Raw genomic sequence first — 25,425 nt, 5'->3', positions numbered from 1 at the left:
AGAGAATAGAGCACCAGTCCTAGAGTCATGAGGACCTGAGTTCAACTTTAGCCTCAGATGCTTAATAATCACCTAGCTGTGTGACCTTGGGCAAGTCACTTAACCCTACTGCCTTGCTGAAAAAGCAATAAATAATGTATGGGATAAAGTTTTGAGATTTCTTCAGTAAAATATTATAGATTGAATTTGGTTAACTATGTGCCCCCACCCCCTCCCTTGACAAAGCAAACTTCTGGGATATTGTTGAAGAGTCAACTGACTTCATCTTATCTGTTGATGTCTGGAGAATCATTCAATTCCTGGAACTAAAGAGATAATCTGGTTTTGGTCTGGATTTTATGTTCCTTTCCCTAGATGAGTTTGCTTTGTCAGAATTTTATGCTCCTTTCCCTAGGGTAGTTTTCGAGTTTAGATTGTAAAACCACATTCCTCATTAATGAGGGTGGGTCAGTTGGGGGGGGGGAGGAATCAAGTTAGGATAAATGTGATTCTTGGGCCTTTTGCTTTTGCCTCAGTCTCCCTAATTGGTTGTGGCCCTTTTCTCGAGAAATGAGTAAAGCCTTCTCTTCATACCTTGAGAGATCTCTGAAATTTATTTAAGTGGCATTTGTCTCACACAGTAAGTAGTAAAAATCTCAGAAATCACCTAGTCCCAGTCTCCTCATATTACAGTTGAAGAAACTGAGAACTGGGGATCTGGAATCACTTGATCATATAGATAGTGTGAGGAATGTAGAGTGCTGTTGACCTTCACAGAGTCCCTTTGAAATCCATTACAAAGGGGGAATGGCCCCAGACAATTACAAAACTGAGAGAGTTCTGCTAATCCCAGTCCAAAAGTGACAAACCCAAGATTAGAAGAATCTAATCCTTAGCCAGTCAAGAATGACCTAGAGATCTTGACCTAATGCAACTCAGTTTGCCCAGTTAGGTAATTGAATATTATCCCACACACCCCCCCTGTGACAATTGGGGTTCATCAACATGATATACGGCATATGATGTAGGGAGGAATCATATTAGGTGCATGTCATGGGATGGGCAGACCTCTTAGACTGTAACTCAAATTCTGAGAGCCTATGAAAATCCAGATGGGAGAAGAAAGAGTTTCTAAAGACTATATAATAGCTGATGTACTTACCCCACCTTGTGCCTCACTCTAGGTGAGGTACCCATATCCTACAGGATTCAAGAAAAAAGTGTTCAATTTTCTCTCACTCCAGCAGATGTCTTTCATTTATAGATAACAGACGGTGTTTCAGCAGTATGAGTTTTCAATCAGAATGCTCCCCCTGCCCCCACCTCCACCAAGTAGAGTTCTATTGGAGATACACCATTCCCTTCCCACCATCCAATTTTCTTAAATCTGCTTCCAGCTATACCAAGATCATTCACCACTTAATTCAGCTATTTCCCATGGAAAGTACCTCAGGGGAATCTCACAAATCCAACAACAGAGCCGGAGCATTCAGGTAGTACTGCAGATAGAGTAAGTGGAGCAGATACAGTAAAACTGATCTGCCTGAGTTCCAATCTGACCTCAAATACTTACTGGCTCTGTGACCCCAGCAAGTCACTTTTACCTTTTTCACCTCAGTCTTCTCATTTGTAAAATGTAAATTTTGCACAATTTGTAAAATGTAAAATGAGCTGGAGAAGGAAACTGCAACCCACTCCAGTATCTTTACCAAGAAAATCCCAAGCTACACCTAGGTGGCACATAGTGCAGAGCACCCTGGAATTAGGAGGATCCTAGTTCAAATCCTGCTTAGACATTTACTAGCTGTGTGACCATGGACAAGTCACTTAAACCCCCAATTGCTACACACACACACACACACACACACACACACACACACACACACAGACAGGAAAACCCCAAATGGAGCCACAAGAAGTTGAATAGAACTAAAATGACTAAATGATAACGCATCAGGAACTGCCTTACGCTTTTACTCTATCATATTTTACTATATACAAAACTCCAGAATCACACCATCATTAAGGTCCAAAGATCAGAAAGTCTGGAGATGGTCCTGGATGTGAGGCAGTCAGGGTTAAGTGACTTGCCCAAGGTCAAGGGTTCAAGGTGGAAATTATATAACTGTATCCAATGCATTCTCAACCATCAGGATCATACAGGTATCGTGTATCATATAGCAAAGTATTTAACTAAAGCAGAGTAGGAAGAAAAGAAGTATAGCAGGACAATTCACGTTCTGCTAAAGTGTGGGGCAGTTTTCTGAAACTATGCCAGAGTAAGGCAGAACTTTTATCAATGGAGATAATTTGGAAAACTGAGGGTCTCCTCCTCCTCCCTGACTAGTTCTTTTGTGAATGCAAAGTAGGCCATCTTTTGTCTCAGTTCTTACCAAGCCTTTAACTAAATGGGCATTGCCTCATTTTGACACAGAGATCTGGGAAAGATCTTAAATATAAAGATTAGACTTCTACATTGGGGCCATTGTCTGTAATCTTGACCTATGTCTTGCTACTGGACCCAAGGGTTGGAAGAGAAAGTGGGGCTGATGCACAACCCTACTTCACTTAAACCTAATTCATTTGCAAGTCAAAACTTCACCCTCCTGAAGGTGTTGGTCTTTGAGAACAGCTACAACTACAACAACAAAAGGATTTTGAGAGAGATGGTTGAGTGAAGGAAGCACAAACTTTTAAATGTAAATAAATCTCCTTGGAGTCACAGACAAAGAGGGATCTGACACCCTGACTTTTCTCTTGACTGCTAGTGCTTGCAATCTGAGATACTACTAAGAATAAATTCCTCTTTGGTGAGATTGTTCTTTCTCCTTTGAAGGTAATTTTATCTCGCTGCCAAAAATCCATCTATTCTTGTGTATTTTTTCTGCCTCTATTTACAATTATCCCTTCCATATCACAGAGGTGTTAGGTGATCCCATGTTCTAGAAAGCCCATATAAAATTTTTTGATTCTCCCTTCATGCCAGAGAAGAAGCCTGAATTTTTTCTTCTTTTATGGGATGTTTACAGTACTTTATTGTAAAACTTGGGTTGATATTATATTTTATGCATATATTTTATGCATTTTTGTGTGGTCTGTTGACCTTTGTGTGTTGTCTGCAGTTTCTGCAAAACTCCCCAAAAATTCTCATTTAATTTATTATGCTGACTCACAATATATCAAATCCTTGATGGAGAAAGTCACTATGTGAAATGCCCCAGATTTCTATTTATTACTTTCTTCTTTGAAGCAGATAATTATTTATAGTGACCTTTTATGTAAACAGTGTTTAGTGAGAGGTAGCTGAGTTGATGATAACGATCTAATTACTGCCTTTCTCTTTAGAGTGATTGGGGAAAGTGTTTTATCGTGAACCCCTTGTTGAACCCCCAGAAGGTATGGAAAATAGATAGAATTCCTCTTGGAGATAGACAGAAGAGGAGGAAACACAAAACTATGACCCTCCTCCTTCCCACAATGGCAGAAAGTAGATTCTCCCCTTGGAGATGAAGAGGGTCAAATGCTATATTCCAGTCCCAGATAAGTACCTGTGACACATGTGAGCTGGGGCATTTTAATCCATTACTGAGAGTTGAAGTATATAGTAGGGACTTAATAAATGTTGGTTGATTGATGTTTCCATTCTCTTGGGGGGGGGAGATAGGGACTGGGGAAGCAATCAGAGGTGAATGACTTGCTTCCTATCACACAGGTAGTAAGGGTCTGAGTCTGCATTTGAACTCAAGTCTCCCTGATTCTAGGCTTGTGCTCTATCTACTGCACCATCTAGTTTGTCCTATAAGTGTGCTCTTTGTCCTTTCTGACTTTATTCTGATGAAATTAATCTGCTAGTTTCTACACTTTCTTGTCATATGAAGATGGAGGTGTGAATTTAAAGATCTTTCCCCTTGGAATTTTTCCTCACAAGGTTCTCTGGGACACTCACTCCTTTCCCAGCAAGAAAAGACTTACTCAGGGATTTTTTTTCTGGAACTTTCTCTAGATCTTGACATTGTGGAACATTTTCTCCCAGGAGAACTTGGAATTGGGTTCTGCTCCTCTAGGGGAATTGTTAGGAGGGTTCTTGGACCCACCTACCATTCTCAGTCCAATCTTGGAGAAGTGTGAAAGAGATGATTTGGAAATAATGAGAGTTAACATATCCTTCCTCTAGTGTTCTCTCCTATGACAAAAATAGAAGGTTAATTCAGTTGGCACAGCTTCCCTGCTCCTATGTTGGTCATGTTGGGCTGATGCTCTAAAACTAGAGGGAAAAGCTGGTGACTCCTCACTATTTTCTACAACAGTACTTAGTAATTCTAGGAAGGAGAAAAGAAATAACAATGAACTGGCAAACACACACACAATTATAGGAGTGAGGATGGAGAATGGGCTAATTGACTGGGGAGGATGGGGACTCAGGGATTTTCCCAGAAAGAACTCCCCTTTAGGGGCGGCTTGGTGGCATAGTGGATAGAGCACCAGCCCTGGAGTCAGGAGTACCTGGGTTCAAATCCGGTCTCAGACACTTAATAATAACCTAGCTGTGTGGCCTTGGGCTAGCCATTTAACCCCGTTTGCCTTGCAAAAAAAAAAAACCCTAAAAAAAAAAAAAACTCCCTTTTAATCATCATTATCTTTAGATTTGACCATTTTAATCAGTCTCCAAGGCTACAGATTGTGCCAGCTGATCAACCAGAATCCTCCTTCTTGGGTGGATAATGTTTTGTTTTGGGTTTTTTTGTCCTTCATTTTTGAAGAAGACCATGACATCAGGGAGGCAATGCCATGGCAAACATATGAATTAGATTTGAGGAGGGGATGCCATGCTAAGTCACCAGGTTTACTTTCTCCTCCATAGTCATTAGGGTCCAAAGATCAGAAAGTCTAGAGATGGTCCTGGATGTGAGGCAATCAGGGTTAAGTGACTTGCCCAAGGTCACACAGATAGTAAGAGTCAAGTATCTGAGTCCAGATTCAAACTCCCATCCTCCTGACTCCAAGGCCAGTGCTCTAGGGTGGATAAAAATCAATAAAGAAGATACAGATACTGTTTTGCTTATCAAAAATATATTTGTTTAACATTCAAGGCTTACATAACACAGTGCAAAGAAGCAATGTTCAAAGTAGCAGCAGTATTAAGATGGTCACAAACCTCTGGAACTCCAGCAGAGTCTACTGGCATGGACTGGATGCCAACCGTTTAGGGGATCATGAACCCTCCTTCCAATCTCCTATCCTTGCCTTTGGCCAGTTCTGCCCTGCCTAAGCATAAGATTCTAGATTTAGAGCTGAAAGGAACATTCCAGAGACCATCAAGTCCAATGTTCTTATTTCACAGAAGCAACTCGAAGAGGCAGAGCATCTTTCACAGGATATCACAGCTAGTAAATGTCGAAGGCAGAATTCAAACTCATGCCTTCAGTCTAGTTCTCTTTGTGGACTCTGCCTTCTCAGGGCTTAAAATGTGAGGCTTTTCAGAGCAGGGGTTGTTCTCTTCTTTGTATCTGTAGCTCCATTAAGCAGCATGGTTCCTGGCACAGCGAGATTCTTAAATGCTTGCTGATTGATTGATTATGACCAAGATTTTCCAGAGGCTGTGTTGGAATCAGCCCTAATGGGTGGCAGGCTGGTAAATTTTTTGTGAAAGCATTTACAAATTAGAAATCAAGGTTTGATTTGTTTTGTTGACTATCTCAACTTAAGAGAGTGATAGGGAAAATGTTAATAAAGTATATTACACTTAAAATCTGTGATGTATATACATTTTTCTTCCAAAGATACAGTTATTAAACTTTTATCAGCATATCCCTGCCAAAAGTTCCCTTTACATCTTTGGTCCATAAAGCAGAGAGAGCACATCAGTGACCAGATAGTCTAAACCACAGGATATGTCCCTCTACATCTATTGATGATGATGATGTTTTGTCCTTCATTCTCAAAGAAGACCAGGACTGGCAAATCACTAAAGTTTATACAACATTTTATCAAGATTTTCTATGACTGATAGAGCTAATCAGAATCATCTAATTTACCCCCCTTTATTTTTATAGATGAGGCAAAGGAGTCCCAGAGGGATAAACTTGCCCAAGGTCATAAAGATAGAATTATGGAATACAAAGAGAAGCTGTGATAAAGTGGAAAAAACCCCATTAATTTTAGAATTAAAAAGACATGGATTAGCAGCTCTGTTGCCTAGAAGCTGTGCAATCATGGGCAAGTCATTTCCCCCCACATTGGGAAATATCCTCTCCTAAGGTCTAAATCCATCCCGAGACCAACGACCTAGCTCTTCTGACTCTCAACTCTAGGTCGTTGGTCTCAGGATGGATTTAGACCACTTAGGGTTCAGTGTGGACATTGGCCAAGCAATGAGATAGATGGGAAGCCATGCTCTGAAGGAATACTTCATAAGTTGTCCTCTGACATACACAATACCACAGGCATTGTTCAAGGTGGAGCTGAGGCTGCAACTGTAAAATTATTTTGAACTAGACTTTTATGTGTGGGCTTTGAAGGGTCAATTCATCCCACTAGAAGAGAAGGATGGGTTTCCAGTTTCCAGTTACCATATCTGAACTCATTTGCTAGATTACTCATGAAACAAGGATTCTGAAAAGGTCCCCACTTCAATATCTGGGAAAGAATCAATATTACTCACTTTAGGATTATGCTCAGGGTCAATTTACTTCTTTAATGCTTTACGGTCTATCTTCTTCTGATGTCACATTGTGGCATACAGGTGAACCTTATTTTCCCAAGCACTGACTGGAAGACTTTGAATGTAGACTCCCAATGGACTGCTTACACAACTGTCAAATCAGAACTAGACTGGGTAAGGTTGATAAGGTGCATTATCAGAGTTGTTTACCAGATGAACTTCTGAGGCCATAGAAACTCATGAAACTGCCCGTAAAAAGCATGGAATGGGTTGCAAACTGCATTAGTGGGAGCACCCAAGCAGATAAAATTTCAGAGCTTTTGAAGTTTGGAAGCATTGAGGCATATTTCCACTGGACTTTACAATTTACAAAGTGCTTTCACAGATGCTGTCTCATTTCAATAAGATGCTAAAAAACACCCCAAAACCCCCAACCCTGTGAGATACATAGGGTTGATCTTATTATTTGCATTTACAGAAAAGGGAACAAAGGTTAAGTGACTTGCTCAACACCACACAGAAAAAAACTAGCGAGTGGAACACAGATAAAACTGGATTCAAAGTTCATTATTCTTCTTGTTACACACTTCATAAATTCTAAACCAATACTGAGTGGACTTCTTCTACATTCGGGATATTGTCTTAGGTTGTATTGGCTTATAGACTTCCAGAGCTCTCTAAGTCTTGGATTTGATGACTATAGAGTTCATCTGAACTAATTCTTTTACTCATCAGTTTGTTAGCTGAGTAGGTCAGCTACTGGTCCCTCAGTTCAAGTTAATCTTCATAGAAGCATCCTTTATGGATGCTATCGCCCAGAGGATTCTGGGATATTTCCATTAAGATACTGGTTCCTAGGATGGGATGTTGAGAATTCACAGGGAGTCATCTAGTCATTGAATAGAGGAGGAATCAGATGACTGGGTTTCTGAATCTGGTCTTGATTTTGACATCATCTCACAGAATGGGAATCATAACTCATAGATTAAATACTCAGAGATCATCAAAGTCAATGTTCTCATTTTCCAGAGGAGAAATCTAAGACCCAGAAAGGGTCATGGACTTGCCCCAAATTATGAAGAACACAATTAGAAGAGTCAGGATTTAAACCCTGGTCCTGTGACAACAAATTCAGTTTTATTTTCCTTAGAACAGTGTTTTCTAATATTTTTTGCTCCATGAACAAAGAACAAAATGTGGTGAGAACTCCCACAATAATTTTTATACTAATTATTAACATTTAGAAGTTATTGTTGTTGTTCAGTCATTTCAGTCACATCCAACAATTCATGATGGCATTTAGGGTTTTCTTGGTAAAGAAATGCTGAAGTGGTTTGATATTTCCTTCTCCAATTCATTTTACAGATGAGAAAACTGAGGCAAATAAGGTTAAGTCACCCAGCCAGTAAGTGTCTGAGGTCAAATTTGAATTCAGGACTTCCTGATTCCAGGCCTGAGTTTCTATTTAGCATCATCATGCTGAATCTCCAAAGTGGGTTGTGAGCCACTTAACTGGAACCATCACACTATTACATGCAGATTTTCTAACATGATCCTGAGAAGAATAGGATTTCCTAAGGGCAGGTGGATTTTTTCCTAGGGGAAGAGTGAGTCAGATTTAGATCTTCCCAGTTTGGTTTAGAGAAGCTGTCTCAGCTCCACTCTGGCTCAACCGGTAGGTGTCCAGAGAATTAAGGCGGAGGGCACTATCCAAGCTCAGGTGAGATGTCTTCTCTTTCCTCTCTAGGTAACAGCATAATCCCTGCAGAGCAATGTTTCTTGACTTGGAGCAGGGGATCTCCAGCCTAATTGTTCATGGAATTGATAGGGTAGTTGTTGAGAGGAAGGGACACTTCTACACCTGTGTCTGTAGTGACTCGGGAGCATTTACGACTCCCTCTCATGCTCTGTAACCTCTCTGAAAGGTGTTTTCGGAATTTCTTAGTGAGGAAGCAGTAGATGATGGGGTCCAAGACGCAGTTGATGCTCATGAGGCAGAGAGTCACCTGGTGGGCATCATTGATACGCTGATGGACAGAGCTCTCCTGAAAACTCATTTTCAACTCTGCCAGGGTCCAGGGCAATTGGACAATGTGGTGAGGCACGAAGCAAATGAAGAAGACTGCCATCACGGTACAAACCATCCAGAGGGCTTTGTTTTTAATGTTGGCATTGCTCTGAGGCTGGAGGGTCTGAGACAACAAGGTCCGGATAATGATCACATTGCAGACCAGGATCACAAAGAATACAATGAAGAAGCAAATGACAATAAAGATGTGGATGATGAGGACAGGGATGTTTCCTGCTTCATAATTCTCAAAGCAGCGGGTTACATTTTTATCACTGACTTTTGAGTAAACAACATGGGTCGAATCCAGGAAGAAGAAATACAAGGCACACCCCATGATCACCATCCAAATGATCAAGGACAGGATGATGCCCCGCCGGCGTGTGGTGTGTTGAGCTGCTTTAATTGGGTCTGTCACAGCCTGGAAGCGGTTATAAGTAATGACCCCAAGAAAGGACACAGAACAGTAGGTGTTGATGAAGAAGAAACAACCAGCCACATTGCAGAGGATTTTAGGGAGGATCCAATCGCCTTTGTTAAAATAATAGACAATCCACAAGGGCAGAACTACCAAGAAGAGAAGGTCAGCGACCGTCAGGTTGACCATGAAGATCTTGATTTCATTTAATTTCTTAGCAGGGTTGAGGGTGACAAATACCCACAGGACATAACCATTGGAGATGACACCCAGCACAAAGATGATACTATAGACAATGGGAAAAAGGGTATATCTGAATTCAGAATCCATTCGGAAGTTCTCTTCATCCATCACTGAACAGGAAAGAGAGAGCTGACCACCACTTTTCTGGACCTAAAAGATGACAGATTATTTCTTATTAATGTTAATATGAGAAGGTAAAATTTCAAGTTTTGGATTATTTTAAATATGTGTATGTAGATATATAGATAGAACTATATACATGCATATTTGTGTGATATATATTTGGGTTGTTAAGTGACACAGTGGATAGAGTGTCAGGTCTGGAGTCAGGAAATACATCTTCCTAAGTTCAAATTCAGCCTCAGACACTTACTATGTGACCTTGGGTAAGTCACTTAACTCTGTTTACCTCAATTTCTCATCTGTAAAATGAGTTGGAGAAGGAAATGGCAAATCAGTTCAGTATCTTTGCTAAGAAAATCTCAAATGTAGTCATGAAGAGATAGACACAATGGAAAAATTATTCAACAACAATAAATATACGTAACATTTATTATATATAACATGTACTTTATATCCTATACATACACAGATATAGGATATATTTTAATGTATATTTTATTTAACATGTTGTGTATATATGTATACATATAACTACATAAAATATATAAATAAACACATAAGCATATATATATATCCTTGTTGCCAGGGAAAGTTCAATGGATAAAGGAGGAAACATTAACAAAGGAAAATGGTATAAAAACAAAAACATCAGTAAAAAACTAATATTATAAACTTTAAAAAAAGAAATGATAGTAAGATGATTCTGAATCATTGATACAAGGACAGATAATTTCTCTGAAAAAGAAAAGCAAGTGCTATCAAAAGATACCCACTTGATTGAATGTGGAATTCTTTAACAATATGGTATAACAATATATTTTTTAGAAGTCATAGAAAAAATTAAGATTTTTAGCAGTCATCTAAAAAAGGCTAAAGGATGAAGACTGACAAAAGTCCATCTAGAGCAGAACCAGAAGAACTCTGTACACCCTAACAGCAATATGGGGGGGATGATCAACTTTAATGGACTTGTTCATTCCATCAGTGCAGCAATCAGGCACAATGGAGAATGCCATCTGTATCCAGAGAAAGAATTATGAACTTTGAACAAAGACCAAAGACTATTACTGTCAAATTAGGAAAAAAAAGCGTTACATTATTATGTAATTTTACTATCTCATACTTTATTTTTCTTCCTTAAGGATATGATTTCTCTGTCATCACATTCAACTGAGATCAATGTAAACATTAACAGAATGCCTTCTGTGGGGGTAGGGGGGAGGGAAGCAAGAATGGGGGAAAAATTGTAAAACTCAAAAAAAAAAAATTCTTTAAAAATAAATAAATAAATAAACAAATAAATAAGATTTAGCAGTTCAGGAATGTTGGGAAAGAGAGTTCAGTTTCAGTTGAATGCTAAAGTCAAAAACTAGATGTTTCAGAAAAGAGGAAATGAAAGTAGCAAGTGTTGAGGACTTTTTCAAGTCATTTGACTGAGAAAGGGAGTAGATCTATAGGAAGATACCTTGAGTGGAGGTAAGGGCAGGGCTTACCTCCTGGTGAGGACTTTTTTTAAAGGTCTGTGAATTTTTGTAGAAGGTAGGGAAAGATGAACTACTTAAAAAGAGACTGAAGATCAGGAAGGAAGAATGATGTTAGGAAAAGAATAGGACTTAAGTCATATGTAGAAGGGTTGGCCTCATCAAGAAGGGCCACCATTTCATCAGAGACTAGAGTTTATAAACACTTGAACTGGTAAGTTGAGGTCCCATTTTTAAGATCTGTGTGATACTCCTGTTCCTTCTATCCCCAGCATCTAAGGCAACATTAAGTACAATCTTAAGAGAAAGTTATAAAACTTTAGAGCAAAAATTCTATTGCCCTCCCAAGAAAGAAGCAGGTCTCAAAGGAATAAGAGAAATAAATACTTTGGACTATAAAGAAAACTCCTTAGGATAATTTGGTTGTTTCTCCACTAATCTAGACAGTAAGTCATTATTTGACTTTCTCCTGCCACTCTCCCTACCCCTTGCTGGAATTATCTCTATAATTAAGATGATGCTCATTTTAGCCCCAAAGAAGTTTTTATAACACCCTAGCTCCTATAGGTATCAGATTAAGAGGTGAGATAAGAAGGAATTACTGATTGTTATCAGAGGTGGAACTTTTTTGTTTAACAAGAATAAGCTGATTAGTAAACCCTCTTTGGTATCAGTATCTCACCAGGAGTATTACCACCTCCCATCCTTGACACTACAATTCCCATGAACCATCTGAGAGTGTCCAAGCCCAAAAGCTGCTCTGAGACCACAGTCCCTTTCAATGTACATCTTGTGTCCCTGGTTTTCCCTGTGTTGTCCTATCTCTGGAGTAAACCCCCCCACCCCAACATGCATACAGAAGTTGATTCCATTGAGGAATGGTTAACACAGGTTCAAAGTGTTCAATCTAACAAACCTAAAACTCTTAACTCCTGAGCCCCCACCAATGGGCTTACCATCAATAGTCAGACACAACTATCTCAAAACTAAGGCATTTATTAAATGCTATAGTAAAAACAGTGACACCAAAACATATCTTCCTGAGGAGTACATGGGGTACACTATTCCACAAATATACTTAGTATCAGTGGAAAGAGTGAGCATACATATTATACTTTAAAGAGAGAACCCCACCCAGGAAGTAGATGTGGCCAAAGGCAGCATCTTCTCATATTGCTCTCTCTGACCCCATTTCCTGATTGGGACAAAAATTTTCCTCTCTCACTGTCTCCTTTAACCTCTCTAAATCTCTTCTCTCCTCCTTCACTCTGACTTCCAATATGAGAAAGAAAAAGAAAAGATAGGAACAGTTACCTAGGCAAGTCCATCAGGGTGGGACAATGAGTAGTTAAGATTTCTATGTATTAGGGAAACATCTTTTCATTTCTTTCTGAGACATCAAGCAAAGGTACACAAGAAATTCCAACACTGGGCTGAGGAACAAGAAGAAAAATATAATGGGAAATGACATTTCCTTGCCAGAAACCTGAAACTCAAAAAGATGAGATTACTTGCCCCTAGTTACATAGAGAGTAAAAGGAATTTGGCAAGAACTCAGGTCAGCTGACTCAAAGACAGATAAAATTAACTCTGAAGAGGACTCCCACAAAGGGCAAGGACTTTCTCCATGGAGGAACTAAGCAAAGTTGAGGGAGCATGAATCAGTGGTGACTTGGGGCCCTGGGAAAGCATTGCTAAATGATTTGGCATTGGGGAAGGAAGAGGAGGCAGAAGCAAGGGTGTGGTACACATCTTATTTGGGGGAAGTCAAACAATTTTGAAAATTCTTCCTTTTCTAAAAAAAATCACTTTTCTATGTTTTGTTTTCTAGTAAATAACTAGCACCCTGATTTTCCCTAGCAACTGGATGTGGACACTCTTTCTTCTAAGTACAAATGCAATCTAATATATTCTATGTGCAGCCTTCATTCTAGAGTTACTTTCTACCCTGCAATCCTGTTCAAGGTACACACCTGTACATATATATATATATATATATATATATATATATATATATATATATATATATATATATATATACACACCCACCCCACCATGCTCATATATATCCTGTCACATTATACCCCCAACCAACTCTGGCACTAACTGAAGGATATTTGCTGCCTAACTTCTGTACATACCCACAAACAAATTCAATTTATTATAAAGTGACTTTACATATGGAGTAGACTAGAAAAGCTGGAAGAGAACTTAAAACAAAGCATTTTAGAGCTGGAAATGGCCTTAGAACATAGCAAGTTAGAGTTGGAAGAACCCTAAGAACACAGGATGTCAGAGCTGGGAGGAGCCTTAAATCACAAGATGACAGAGGTGGAAGAGGCCTTAGAATATAGAAGGTCGGAGCTAGAAGGGGTCTTAAAATAATGTCAGAGCTGGAAGAGGCCTTAGAAAGACAGAATGTCAGAGCTGGGAGGGGCCTTAGGACCTAGGATATCAGAACTAAAAATAACTTTTAAATGCATTGAGCCAGATCTCACCTGGAAACTTGGATTTTTCAAAACATAATGACAGAGGTATGTGTCTAGACATAATTAATATGGAAAAGATGAGAAGGCTTTGGGGCCTGTAAGTTGAATATGAGTTCATGATGTGATATAGTAGCTAAAAAAGTAAATTCTTTATTAAGTCTCATTAAAATCCAGGATTACAAAAGATCCCTCTAACCTCTTATTTTGCTCCCCTAATGGCCACTACATCTAGGAAGAACAGAACTGAGCTAAGCCTGAAGTAACTAAGGATGAGGATGATGTTAGTTAACCTTTCTGAGAATGTTAGGATTTGGAAAGCACTTTGTCCATGTAATCTGACTTTTCAGATGAGAAAAGACAAAAATGGCAGTGACATTGGGAAGACATTGGGACATTGGGAAGACAAAGAACTCAGATATACTGGGAATAGAACTGGGAGTTCATCTGGTTGTCCTAGAAATTAATTTAAAAGGAAGTGAGAAGTTAAGCAATTGTTCATATCTTTTCACCCTCCAATCTCATTTCTAAACACATATCCCAAAAAGAAGTCAAATACATAAAGGAAAGTCCCACCCATGCCAAAATATTCATGTTAGTACTCTTTCGGCATTCAAAATAGTACTTTTGAATGTTCCTGACTCTAAGCCATTTGCAGGAAGTGACAGAGAGAAAAGAAAGCATAACTAGAAAAACGTATACAATGATTACACTAATACAAATGAAAATAACCCCAAAAGGCACATGAGCTCAGGTTTAAAAAACAACCAAAAGAGCTAAGTAGCACTGTGGATAAAAGCACCAGCCTTGAAGTCAGGAGGACCTGAATTCAAATTCAACCTAGAGCTTACTAGCTGTGTGACCCTGGGTAAGTCACTTAACCCCGATTGTCTCACCAAAAAAAATAAATAATAATGACCAACACTAATTCCAGAAGGCTGATGATGAAACATTTTTCTCTATTCTGAAGTCAAGAAGGTCCAGAGCTGAAATCCTGCTTTAGACTTTGCATAAATGTATGACCTTGGTAAATTACTTAATTGCTTTCTGCCTCAATTTCCCCACTTGTAAAATGGAGATAATAATAGCTCCTCACTCCTAGGATTTTTGAGAGGAACAAATGAAATAATACATGTAAAGTGTCTTATAAACTTCAAAGGGCTAAATTAATGCAAACTATTTATCATTCTTCTTATTATTTCTATTATCATAATCATTATGGGACTGTGGTTTTAGAAAAGATCTTAGAGGCAGTCAAATAAAAACTCTCAGATTACAGATGAGAAAACAGAACTGCAAAAGAGGTTTAATTGACTTGCCCAAGGTCACCCAGTTCATAAGCACTAAGGGAAGGATTAAAACCCTGAATACTCTCCTTCAATTTCCTTCCTAAAATTAAGTCCCTAGAATAGAATATAAAACTGCAGATGTGGCAGAGCAGGGAAGAACAAAGCAGACCCTGGCAGCGCTGTTCATCCCTTCCAGCCCCATGACTAGTTTTCACAGTCTCAGACATCACATAAGCCATTTTTATTTCCATTTCTCACTATTATTTCTATCTTTCACTGGCTCCTGAGTTCACAGTTCACTGAAACCTACAGACCTTTTCCCTAGAGACTCTCGTCTGACTATGCTTCTCCCAACTGAGACTTGTATTCTTCACTTTTCTAAACTCCCAGTGTAGGTCAGCATTTATCCCTATTAAATCTATCTTGATTTACCAGATCTGATGCTGAGCAAAGGGAGCAGAGTCAAGAAAACAATGTACACTTTAACAACCTTGGACAACCTTGTTGGAAGCAGCTCCTCTCAACAGTCCAGAGAGTTTGGACAGCTATATTAGACTGGTTATGGATTATATTATTCCCAACCAGAGGAAGAAAAACAAAAGAAAACACCCAGGAAAAAAACACCCCTACCGAATCTTATGAACACTTTATTAAATAATCTCTTATGTATCTCTTTCCCTTAATCCTAAATCCTCATGCTAAAAATTACTAATTTGTAAATAGGTTTAACAAAATATATATATATATATATGTAAAATGCTAACCTGACTGTTCCCTACTGAAGGGAGGGAGGGGGGAAGGAAGGGTAGAGGGAAATTTTGTAACTTGGAAATATGCATGTACAAATGGATGAAAATTTAAAAAATAAAAAAAATAAAATAAAATTTGATCCATCTGCTGTAGTCTTATCGGGATTCCCCTGACCAGAACCACCAATGTTCTGCCTGTCATTCAATGTTCCTCATGCAATCTTCAGATTCAACAAGGAAGCCCCATTTCTCCTCCTCAGACATAAACTACTGAAGGATCCAAGAATGGGGCACAAAGAGAGGTTTCTCCCTACACTCCTCCCTCCCCAAGGATGATAGCTCTAGAGCTGGAAGGGACCTCAGAGGCTAACTTTCCCCATTTTAGTTGCGAAAACTAAGGTTCCTAAACTTACAATGGTAGTAAAGCCAGACCTTCTAACTCCTGAACCAGCCCTCTTTCCACTGTACCAAGTTGTCTTGTGTCATCAGAGGAAACACAGGTTACCAGGATTGAACCCCAGGCCCTCCTGCTTCAAACTATGCATTCTAGATAGTGCCGGGGATAGAACAGTAGTCCTGGAGTCTGGAAGACCTGAATTCAAATCCTGTTTCCAACATTTTCCAGATGTGTGAGCATGGGCAAGCCATAAGCTCTCAAAGCATTATCTTCCTCATTTGTAAAATGGGGATCATAACACCTGCCTTACTTTACTCACAGGGTTGGTGTAAGGCTCAAATAAGTTTGTAAACTGTCTTATGGACCTTATATAAATGACAACTCTACTCGTTTTTAGGGGTAGTGCCCCTGTTGAGGCTAGGAGGAATCTGGAATTCTTCCGGGATATGGTAATTGCTGAATGATGAGAAGTAGCAAGGACTGGATAGGAGCCTTTCAGAAAAATGATCCTGTGATAGGTAGGAGGGTATTTAGTGACTTCTCTAGGTAGGGCTTATTCTCCAGGTCACCTAGATTAGGTCATTCATTCCTTCATTCGACATTCACATATTAAAAAATTACTATATGCTGAGAGCAGTACTATGAGGGACAGAAAAACAAATTTTCAGTTGTCACAGAGATTATAGTCAATGTTTGCAAATTCATCTACAAAGTTAGTGATTTGCAATCTACTATGTTTACAATTTACAATATACAGTGTTTGCAATTTAAAAACTATAATGTTGCAATTCACAGTGTAATATAAGAGACAAGTCATGGGGAAGAAGGAAAGGGTCTGGCCCGGAGATGTCATAGTTTAGGAAAGTCCTAGATGAGGAAATTCCCTCTACTGATGGAGGAAGGCAATCTTCTCTCTAACTTGTGTTCTGAGATTGCCTACAGTTCTGTGGCTTGGTGGCCCTTTTCTTTCCTGGGAGCTTCTTACCAACAAGAAAGTTAGAGATACTAAGGAATGTCTACAACTTCACAGTCTCCTGTCTTCCTTCATCCTCTGTAGATATGAATCAAAAACAGAGTTTGAACTAAGTCTTTCTGGGACCAAAGGTCCCTCTCTAACTCCTATACCTCACTACCTCTCACATAGGTTATTTAGAATAAATGCAAATAAATGCAACAAAATTAATAAAATTTAATAAGTGTATTTTATTGCATTTGTTAAATGCAATAAATATTAAAACATAAACCACCAAAAAAGAGTGATTGTTGCAATGTTGTAGAGTGTAAGAATGGGCAAGAATGACCTCAAGGACAAGATACAAAGAAGACTGCACCTCATCCCTGGGCAAAGATTGGAGGGTACTTTAGTGTTAGACGTTGCATACCTTATCAGATATTTTTCCAATGTACTACTCAGTTATGCTTTTTTCCTCTTTTTTTCTTTTTCTTTTGTCTTTGAAAGAAATACTATTTGTTATAGAGAATAGTTTTCTGAGAGGAGAACAGGGAAAGATATTAGGGGAAAATTTTGTGATGCCAAAAAAAGACATCAACAGAAACTTATTTTTATCACAAGAAACATAAATACAAGAGAGGAATATAAAGTTCTCTGAGATCACAGCAAAGAATGGGCCTAATGGAGGAGAGGGGATCAGGGGAAATTTCATAAATTATTGGGTACCTAAGTTCTAGTTTGAATGATTGATTTGGTAAGCAAGGAAAAGACCCAGCTAGAAAGGAGGGGCATCTCAGCAGGAAAAGGAGTGAGATGGGGTCTGCAGCCTGAGGGAGATGAGGAAGAGGGGGTTTTCCCTATTTGTAGGGGAACCAGGGGAAAATATGGGCCTAATAGTGGATTGGGTCATGTGGCCAGTCCAGCAGCCAAGAGTTAGAGAAGCCCTTGATTCCTTTTCTCCTGTGGCTGGGCCCATAGAAACTTTCTGCTGTGGCCAGGCCCAGGCCCAGTGCCAGTAATCACTTTAAACAGAGTTGGGCAGGGAGGGGCAATCCACAGCACTCAGCTTAACACTAGGAGGCTTTTCCTAAAGCTGGACCAAACACACCAGACTCTCAACCTTCAGTCCACCACTCATCAAGGCCTCCATAAATATTAATGGGAAATGAGAATGATGTACAGGCCACTCTGCAGTATCAGCAGCATCATTCTCCCCCCCACCCTTAGGAAAGCAATCTCTGGTACTTTTTTTCCCACTCACCATCCCCATCTCTTCACTCACTTCTTTCTCTTACAAATAGGAAGGATAACAGCAGGATGCTGATTCCAAAGTACAGGGATAAGATGGAACAACTTATTGAAAACATCTCCAGAGTTAATGGGAAACTCAATGGCATCCACTGCAACCCTGAATTTGGATTGGCAGGTCTGCCCCCCAAAAAAGTTTTGAACAGGATAGGAGCAGGGAAGAAAGGTGAATTTTAGGGACCAAATGGGATGGGTTGCCTTGGATAAATAGTGAGTTCCCCATCACTAAGGGTATACAAAAGAAAGTTGGGTGAGCAAAAGTCAGATATGTTGCACATGTACAGTCATGTGCCATAATCAGTCTGGTATGGTTTGAACTAGATAATCTCTGAGGTCCCTTCTGAGATTTAACAGGTAAAAAACATTTGTGGGAAGGCCCAGGATCTATTGAAAGAAGTTGGAAGAATTGGAATCCTAGGATCAAGGAATCTGAGGCCATAGGGCCCTCCATGAACTGATCTTACTTCATTAACAGCTCCCAGGGTTCCTCCTACCAAGAGCTCCCCATCTGTATGGTTCACTTGGTCTATGAGAAGCTGTCATGCCAGGGCTCTGAGCCAAAAGGGTGGAGGTTAGGGGATGTTACCCTTCATCAGAGGGGTCTTGAACTTGGGACTTGGAAGACCTCAGCAAGAGACCTCACTTACCCATGACCCTGACCAGGTCCCTTTCTTCTCCTGGCTTTAGTTCCTAGAAGGGACTTAGAGTCCATTCAATCCAGTTCCTAACCTCTTCATGAACTTGGGTTTTTTTTTTGTTTTTTAATTTTATTTTAATGTAACTGGTTTCCTTTGTTATACAAATATATTTTATTTTATGCATTTAAAAAGCCATTATTCTGAGAAGAGACTCAGAGACTTCAACTCTCCCAAGGAATCCATGAAACAGACCTCCAAACCTTGTTCAAATGCCTCATTTTTAATAGAGAGAAGCAAAATAACTTGTCTAAGGTCACAAAGATAGCATATAAGTAGAGAGTTTAGAGTCAAATCCAACTCCTTGAATTCAAAATCTAGCAATCTTTCAAAGCTAAAACTATTCACATGGAGAATCTCATAATATGGTCCTAAAGAAAGTTTTTTGGGAGCAAAAACTGTTGTGGCTGTTGATGATGCCTATGTTGCTGTTGAGTTGTGTTCTACTCTTGGTGGTCCCATTTGGGGTTTTCTTGGCCCAGATAATGGTTTGCCGTTTCCTTCTCCAGTTCATTTTACAGATGAGGAAACTGAGGCCAACAGGGTTAACAGACTTACCCAGCGACACACAATTAGTAAGTATCTGAAGCTGGATTTGAACTCAGAAATGTGTCTTTCTGTTTCCAGGTCTAGTGCTTTCATCTACTGTGCCACCTAACAAAAATCACAGGCACTTAAATAAGAACACTAAAAGGCAATGGGATTCTTCTAATGGATTACCATGATAGAGTTTAACCCACAAAAACAGGCATGGGTCACACTAGATGAATTCTAAGGTCCTTTCCTGCTCTGAATCTATGACCCTGTGACTTGTCTATAGAGAAGTGAGAGACTTCGGGGGCAGCATGGTATATACTCTTGCAGAACAAATGGCTTTGTTGGTAAGTTTTTGATTTGCTGATTTCCTTTGTTATAAAAAAGGGTTTAATAGCGTGGAAGAGAGAAGCATATTAGGAAATGACTATGGTTTTTTAAAAACATCAATAAAATAATGGTTTAAAAGAAAGTGCTTTGCAAAATATAAATCACTATAGTAATGTGAATTCATTAATATTATCTTCCACAATCACAGCTTCTTTCCCCTTCATCCCAGCATCTCCTCCTACTCTGGAACACCCTACCTACTTGGTCTTTCATGTACATAACTATACAGGACCATAGGGTCACTGATTCAGGGCTAGAAAGAGCCTTGAAGGTTATCTAATCCAACTCTCTCATTTTTATAGATAAGAAAACTAAGACCCAAGTTGATTAGTTAACTTCCTCAAGGTCATTCAGTAGTAGAATTTGAACCCAGATCCTTTGATTGCCTATCAGCCATATCCAGTCTTAAGATTTTAGAAGAAACCCTTTGGAATAGGTCTCCAGATAAGACCACAATGGTTGACTATACACTCTTCAGGGTCCCTGACAAGAAAGTGAATGGGGCTTGGTGGAGGGTGTTAAAAATAATTTATGCTCCTTTGTACACTGTCCAAACTAGACCCTGAGAGAAAGAGCTGAGAAGTGGGTCTAAGAAGCATTTTTCTTCCTCTCTAGTGGAGTCTGATCAAGATAATTGGGCTTCCCTTCCTAGAAGTCTTTGTCATGAGAAAGGGGGACTAAGAGGGAATGGGGGACCTCAGAGGAGTGGGGAAACCTGCCTCTTCCCCTGAGCCTTTTTCTTTAGTCAGTCTCAGGGGTAAGAAATGTTTGATTTGATCTGCGTGGGAGGAGGAGAAGGAGCCCCCTAGATATAAGATCTAGGCTTCAGTGCTCAGGGCCACAGTTTCCCCCTCTGTAAAAATAGGAATAAAGGTTCTACCTCACCGATATGTTGTCAGGAAGATGCCTTGTAACCTATTATTAGAAATGCACTAGGTAGAATTTTTATTATGGGGGGGAATACCAAAAAGAGGATCCGAAAGTATGGTACTGCTTTCATTTGGGCTGTTGGGAACTGAAGAAATAATTTCTGGTCATTATCAAGTATCCCCAGATTCAAGACTATATCCAGTTACAAAGCTCTGCATCCCCCCCTGAGAATGAAAAGAGCAGAAACTTTCAAACCATTCCCTTGTTGATTTAGATCTGCCTGATGGTCTGTATTCTAAGGTCCTTTCCAGCTCTGATATTACACATCCTAAAGCCACTTCCATAGCTGATGATGAATGATTTTCTGAGGGCACAATGAAACCTCCTGGACCAGAATGGGTACACAGTGAAACCTCCTGAACCAGTCAGTCTCTGTCCCTCTCTACCCCCTTATCTAGAATACTAGAAAAAGTCATTCTCCTCTCCAAAGACAATTCAACAAGAGGTTTGCTACTTCCCTTCTGGGATGTCTGGAGGTGCTGGGGAAAGGATGGAGGAGTCAAATCTGGTTCATGACCTCTGTCCTCTTTTTCTATCTCACCATCAATTCAAAAGTCAAATTATGAACTACCCCCACCCTTACCAGCCCTCTCCATGCCCTGGTCCCAAAACAAATCTTCCAAAAAGAGTTCCTTTCTGATCTGCTAATAACCCAAAGACAGAAAGAGAGAAATTCAAATCACACCTCTCACCTTCTATGAAAGAGGGGACAAGGTAGAAGACTGGAGATGAGGATGTACATTCACCTGAGTATCTCTAGTTTTATTAGTGAAAGACTCACCGTGAAGGAAAAGTTCACTAAGCCACAAAACTGTATGATCCTGGGAAAGTTACTGAACTCTGCCTCATTTTCCTCAACCATAATATTGGGTTAATAATAGCACTGATTTCCCAGGGTTGTTTTGAGGATCAAATGAGATGATGTTGAGAAAGAGTTTTGCAAACTTTAAAGTGTTCTGTAAATGCTAGCTACTATCATTATTATTATCATTATCATGTTGCTTGTCCTTTGTTCTCGAATAGGACCATGACATCAAGAAGGTGATATCAAGACTTGCAAGTGAATTGGATTTAAGTGAGGTAGGGTTGTGCAGTCACCAGTCTCAATTTTTTCTCTGGAGTCATCTGAGGCCAGTGGCCAGATTTATACCAGCATGACTGGAGATGGCCCCAGATACATTACTAACATTAAAACCAGAGATGTCAGATAGGAAGGACCCCTGTGGGAATGATGGGAGGAATATACTCCTTAGCATCTCTAACTTTCTTCCTGGAGAAGCTCACTGAGAAGAAAGGAACCACAAAAGCCACAAACTTGCTACATAACCTTATCTGCCTCTACAGCTTGTACCATTCAGTTCAGTTTCTCAGAACCCTGAAATTCTCCTTCCAAGCTCTTTCCTTTTCACCCTTGTTTCATCCAGGCTGGTAATTACATCAAACTGTTCATCACACCAGTAAGATAAGTAAGCCCCAGTCCATTTGTCAAGGGAGCAGCTGCATCGATCTCCTGCATCTTTTACCATCGCTCTCTTGGACTAAGTCAAATTGGTGCTCTGGAACTATCTATCTTGGACTCTTAGGACTAAGGTCTAGCAGGAATGGAAATATGTTACTACAAGAAACCAAACGATTAAAAGTCTATGGTTGATCTCAAGGGAGATTCTAACTATGCTTTACTTTGGGCAAGACACTTCCTCTCCTGGACCTCAGTTTCTTTCTTTAAAACAAAAAGGCTAACCCCTCCAGTTATTCTGTATTAATAATAAATAATAGTAGCTGACATTTATAGAGTGACTTAAGGTTTGCAAAAAAGGCTTTTTAATGTTAGTTCATTTGATCTTCACAACAATCCTAATACCTGTTAGGTGTTATTATTATTCCCATTTTACAGATGAGGAAAATTGTGGCTCAGGTTAAGTGATTTGCCCAAAGGCATACCGCTAGTGTCCAATATAGGATTCAAACACAGGTCTTCCTGTTGCAAGTCCAGCACTTGCAACCCCCCACTGTACCACATTGCTTCCATGTTAGAAGATTCCTTCCAATTTTAACATTCAGTGTTCTAAGGTCCCTCCAGTTCTGACATTCTGTTTTAAGGTTCCTTCCAGGTAAAACATTCCATGTTCTAAAGCCCCTTCAACTCTGACATTCTGTATTCTAGGATTTCTTCCAGCTCTCACATCTCATATTCTAAGAGGACCCCTTCAGATCTAACATTCTGTGTTCCAGAATTCCTTTTAGCTCTGACATACTGTTTTATGACTCCTTCAGCTCTGACATTCCGTATTCTAGGGTTTCTTCTAGCTCTGACAATCTCTCTTCCAAAATCTCTTTTAGGTTTGACATTCTGTGTTCTTAGATCTCTTCAATTCGGGCTTTGTTTTCTACAGCCCCTACAGCTCTGACATTCCTTGATCTAAGGTCCCTCTAATGTTCTACGTTCCAAAATCCTTTGGAACTCTGATATCTTATGTTTTAAGACCCCTTCAGTTCTGACATTTTGTGTTCTAGGGTTTCTGCCAACTTTATCATTCTGTTCTAAGATCCCTCCCGGCTCTGACAGACTATGTTTAAAGGACCCTTCAGCTCTGATATTCTGTGTTCTAGGGTTTCTTCTAGCTCTAATATTCCATGTTCCAAAATTCCTTTTAGCTCTGATAGCCTGTAGCACAAAGGGTCCTTCTGGCTCTAGCACTTTCTGATTTTAATGGTCAGTCAAGCAAGCCTCCTGAGCAAAGGAGGACTACCCTTTCTACTGTTCCCTCTGAAAGGTAGCTCAACATCCTACCAGGTCATGGGGCTCCATTCACTGCTGCTCCCTCTCCTCTGTGAGGAGGTCACCAGAACAGCTAGAAAGGCAACTCCTGGGAGCATCCTTCTCCCTAGAGGACTGTGACTGAGAAGCCTTCAATCACTACTTCAGATTGGCTAGTGCTTGGCTTCCTGGGCTTGGGAAAGGTGCCTTCCTAGAAACTATTTCATAAACTGATGGATCTTTAGAAATCACCTAGTTCAACACTTTCCTGTTACAGGGAAATTGAGAATAGGAGAAGGGAGAAAGGACATGTCCAAGGTTTCACAAGTTGGGTGACTCTGCTGGGAGCATACCCTGTTGCTCCCATGATTTGAGACTCTTCACCACATCCAATCCAGAGCCTCCCTGGCAGAGACCAAAGCTGAAAGGTCCTTTAAACATAGACTGTCAGAGCTGGGAGGGATCTTAGAACAGAATGATAAAGTTGGCAGAAACCCTAGAACACAAAATGTCAGAACTGAAGGGGTCTTAAAACATAGGATATCAGAGTTCTAAAGAATTTTGGAACATAGAACATTAGAGGCACCCACCACCCTGAAAGATTCCCATCCTGGGGGATCACTTCTTCAAAAGCAAGGGTCCAAGTGTCTCTCCCCAACAAAGCTTTGGGGCTTATTGAGAAGAGCTCCTGAAAACTAAGCTTATTATCAGTACTGATGACTTTGTACCTTGGGAACATGTAACCAGACTGTGCCAGTCCATGTTGAGTCCGATGTCTCTCACTCAAGGGACTCAAGGGACAATAAGATTCTATCAAACAATTAACAGTTTATTCAGACTCTACTTTGCCAGATAAAATTCAGCAAAAGAATGATTCTGGGAACCAGGACAGCTAGATTCAAGTCCTGGTTCTGCCACTGAGTCACTCTAATTAGGCAAGCCATGTCTGAGCTCCCTTTGCAAAGTAAAGGGTTGAACTGGGTGATCTGGGAGACTCATCCCTTTCAGATATCTTCTTGTGGGATCTTAATGGGGCTGACTCTCTGAGTCCTATGGATCAAAAAGGAAGCTACTATCTTGGGCCTTTCTTGTGGTGTCTCCCACAAATGGGGAAGAAAGAGTTTAGGGCAAAGGAAGAGTTGGGGGACATAGGGTGGAAGAGAGGTGATGGCTATGGCATAGGGTCCTAGAAGTAGGTAGTCTAAGGAAGGTGCTGGTATTTGTGGTGGAGTTCAAGATTTCTTACCCCATCTTTCACCCAGACCCTCAATCATATCTGCCTCCATCCATTGCTTATATTTTATATATGTATTATATATACATACATGGGTATATATATAGATATATATTTATATATAAATGTATATATACATATATAGAGATATAGATAGTTTCTATAGCTCCAGCAGCCCCGTATCCTCTATTGAACCAGGCTGGTACCTCCCATTCCCAGAGAGGTACCACCTGGGGATTTAGGGCAAGGACATTAGGGTGGCTAAGACTTACTGCCTGGTGGTTCCCACCTCTCTTCATCTGCTTTCTGCCTTCCCCTCCCCTTACCCACCACCCTGAGAGTAAAAGAGCAAACTCCGAGTACCCCAGGATCTCCCCCTTTGGTTCTCAGCAGGGATCCACAGCCACACCCAGCACTAATCTGATCTGCCAAGACCCAGAAAGATTTGGTTCTCCTGGAGGATCCTTGTTATCCAGGGTTCTTTCTAAGAATGGCTCCAGATATTGTTATTAATCTGAAATGGGCACTAGATTGGAGGCAGTGAGATAAAGATCATGCTACCCCTTACCAACCTGAGGTTTGGAACTGGTGACTCCTCCCCTCTCCCCTTCCAATCTCCAAACTCAAGAAGGTTCCCTCTTACCTGGACTCTTGTCTCAGAGCAGGAGCAGACTCAGATCCCTGGTGTCCTATCAGTCAGCCAGCTGTGGCCCCAGCCCAGGCTCAGACT

The 25,425-nt window shown here is 40.1% G+C and overlaps 1 protein-coding gene across 1 annotated transcript; it reads right to left on the bottom strand.

Moving 5' to 3' along the window:
• Positions 1-1,350: 1,350 nt before the first annotated feature.
• On the bottom strand, positions 1,351-25,425 carry PTAFR (platelet activating factor receptor). The gene is made up of 2 exons (XM_074217949.1): positions 25,339-25,425; positions 1,351-9,519 (listed from the first exon to the last, which is right to left on the bottom strand). Exon 2 carries the CDS (start codon positions 9,475-9,477, stop codon positions 8,446-8,448), a length of 1,032 nt encoding a protein of 343 aa, XP_074074050.1. The 5' UTR covers positions 9,478-9,519; positions 25,339-25,425; the 3' UTR covers positions 1,351-8,445.

This window comes from Macrotis lagotis, chromosome 1, assembly GCF_037893015.1.
Source record: "Macrotis lagotis isolate mMagLag1 chromosome 1, bilby.v1.9.chrom.fasta, whole genome shotgun sequence".
Classification (NCBI taxonomy): domain Eukaryota; kingdom Metazoa; phylum Chordata; class Mammalia; order Peramelemorphia; family Peramelidae; genus Macrotis; species Macrotis lagotis.
The sequence above is the reverse complement of the archived record's forward strand: the minus strand, read 5'-3'. Positions and strand labels throughout refer to the sequence as shown.

Excerpts from the sequence above, each read along its gene's own strand:
- PTAFR (XM_074217949.1), bottom strand. The coding sequence starts at position 9,477 with ATGGATGAAGAGAACTTCCGAATGGATTCTGAATTCAGATATACCCTT.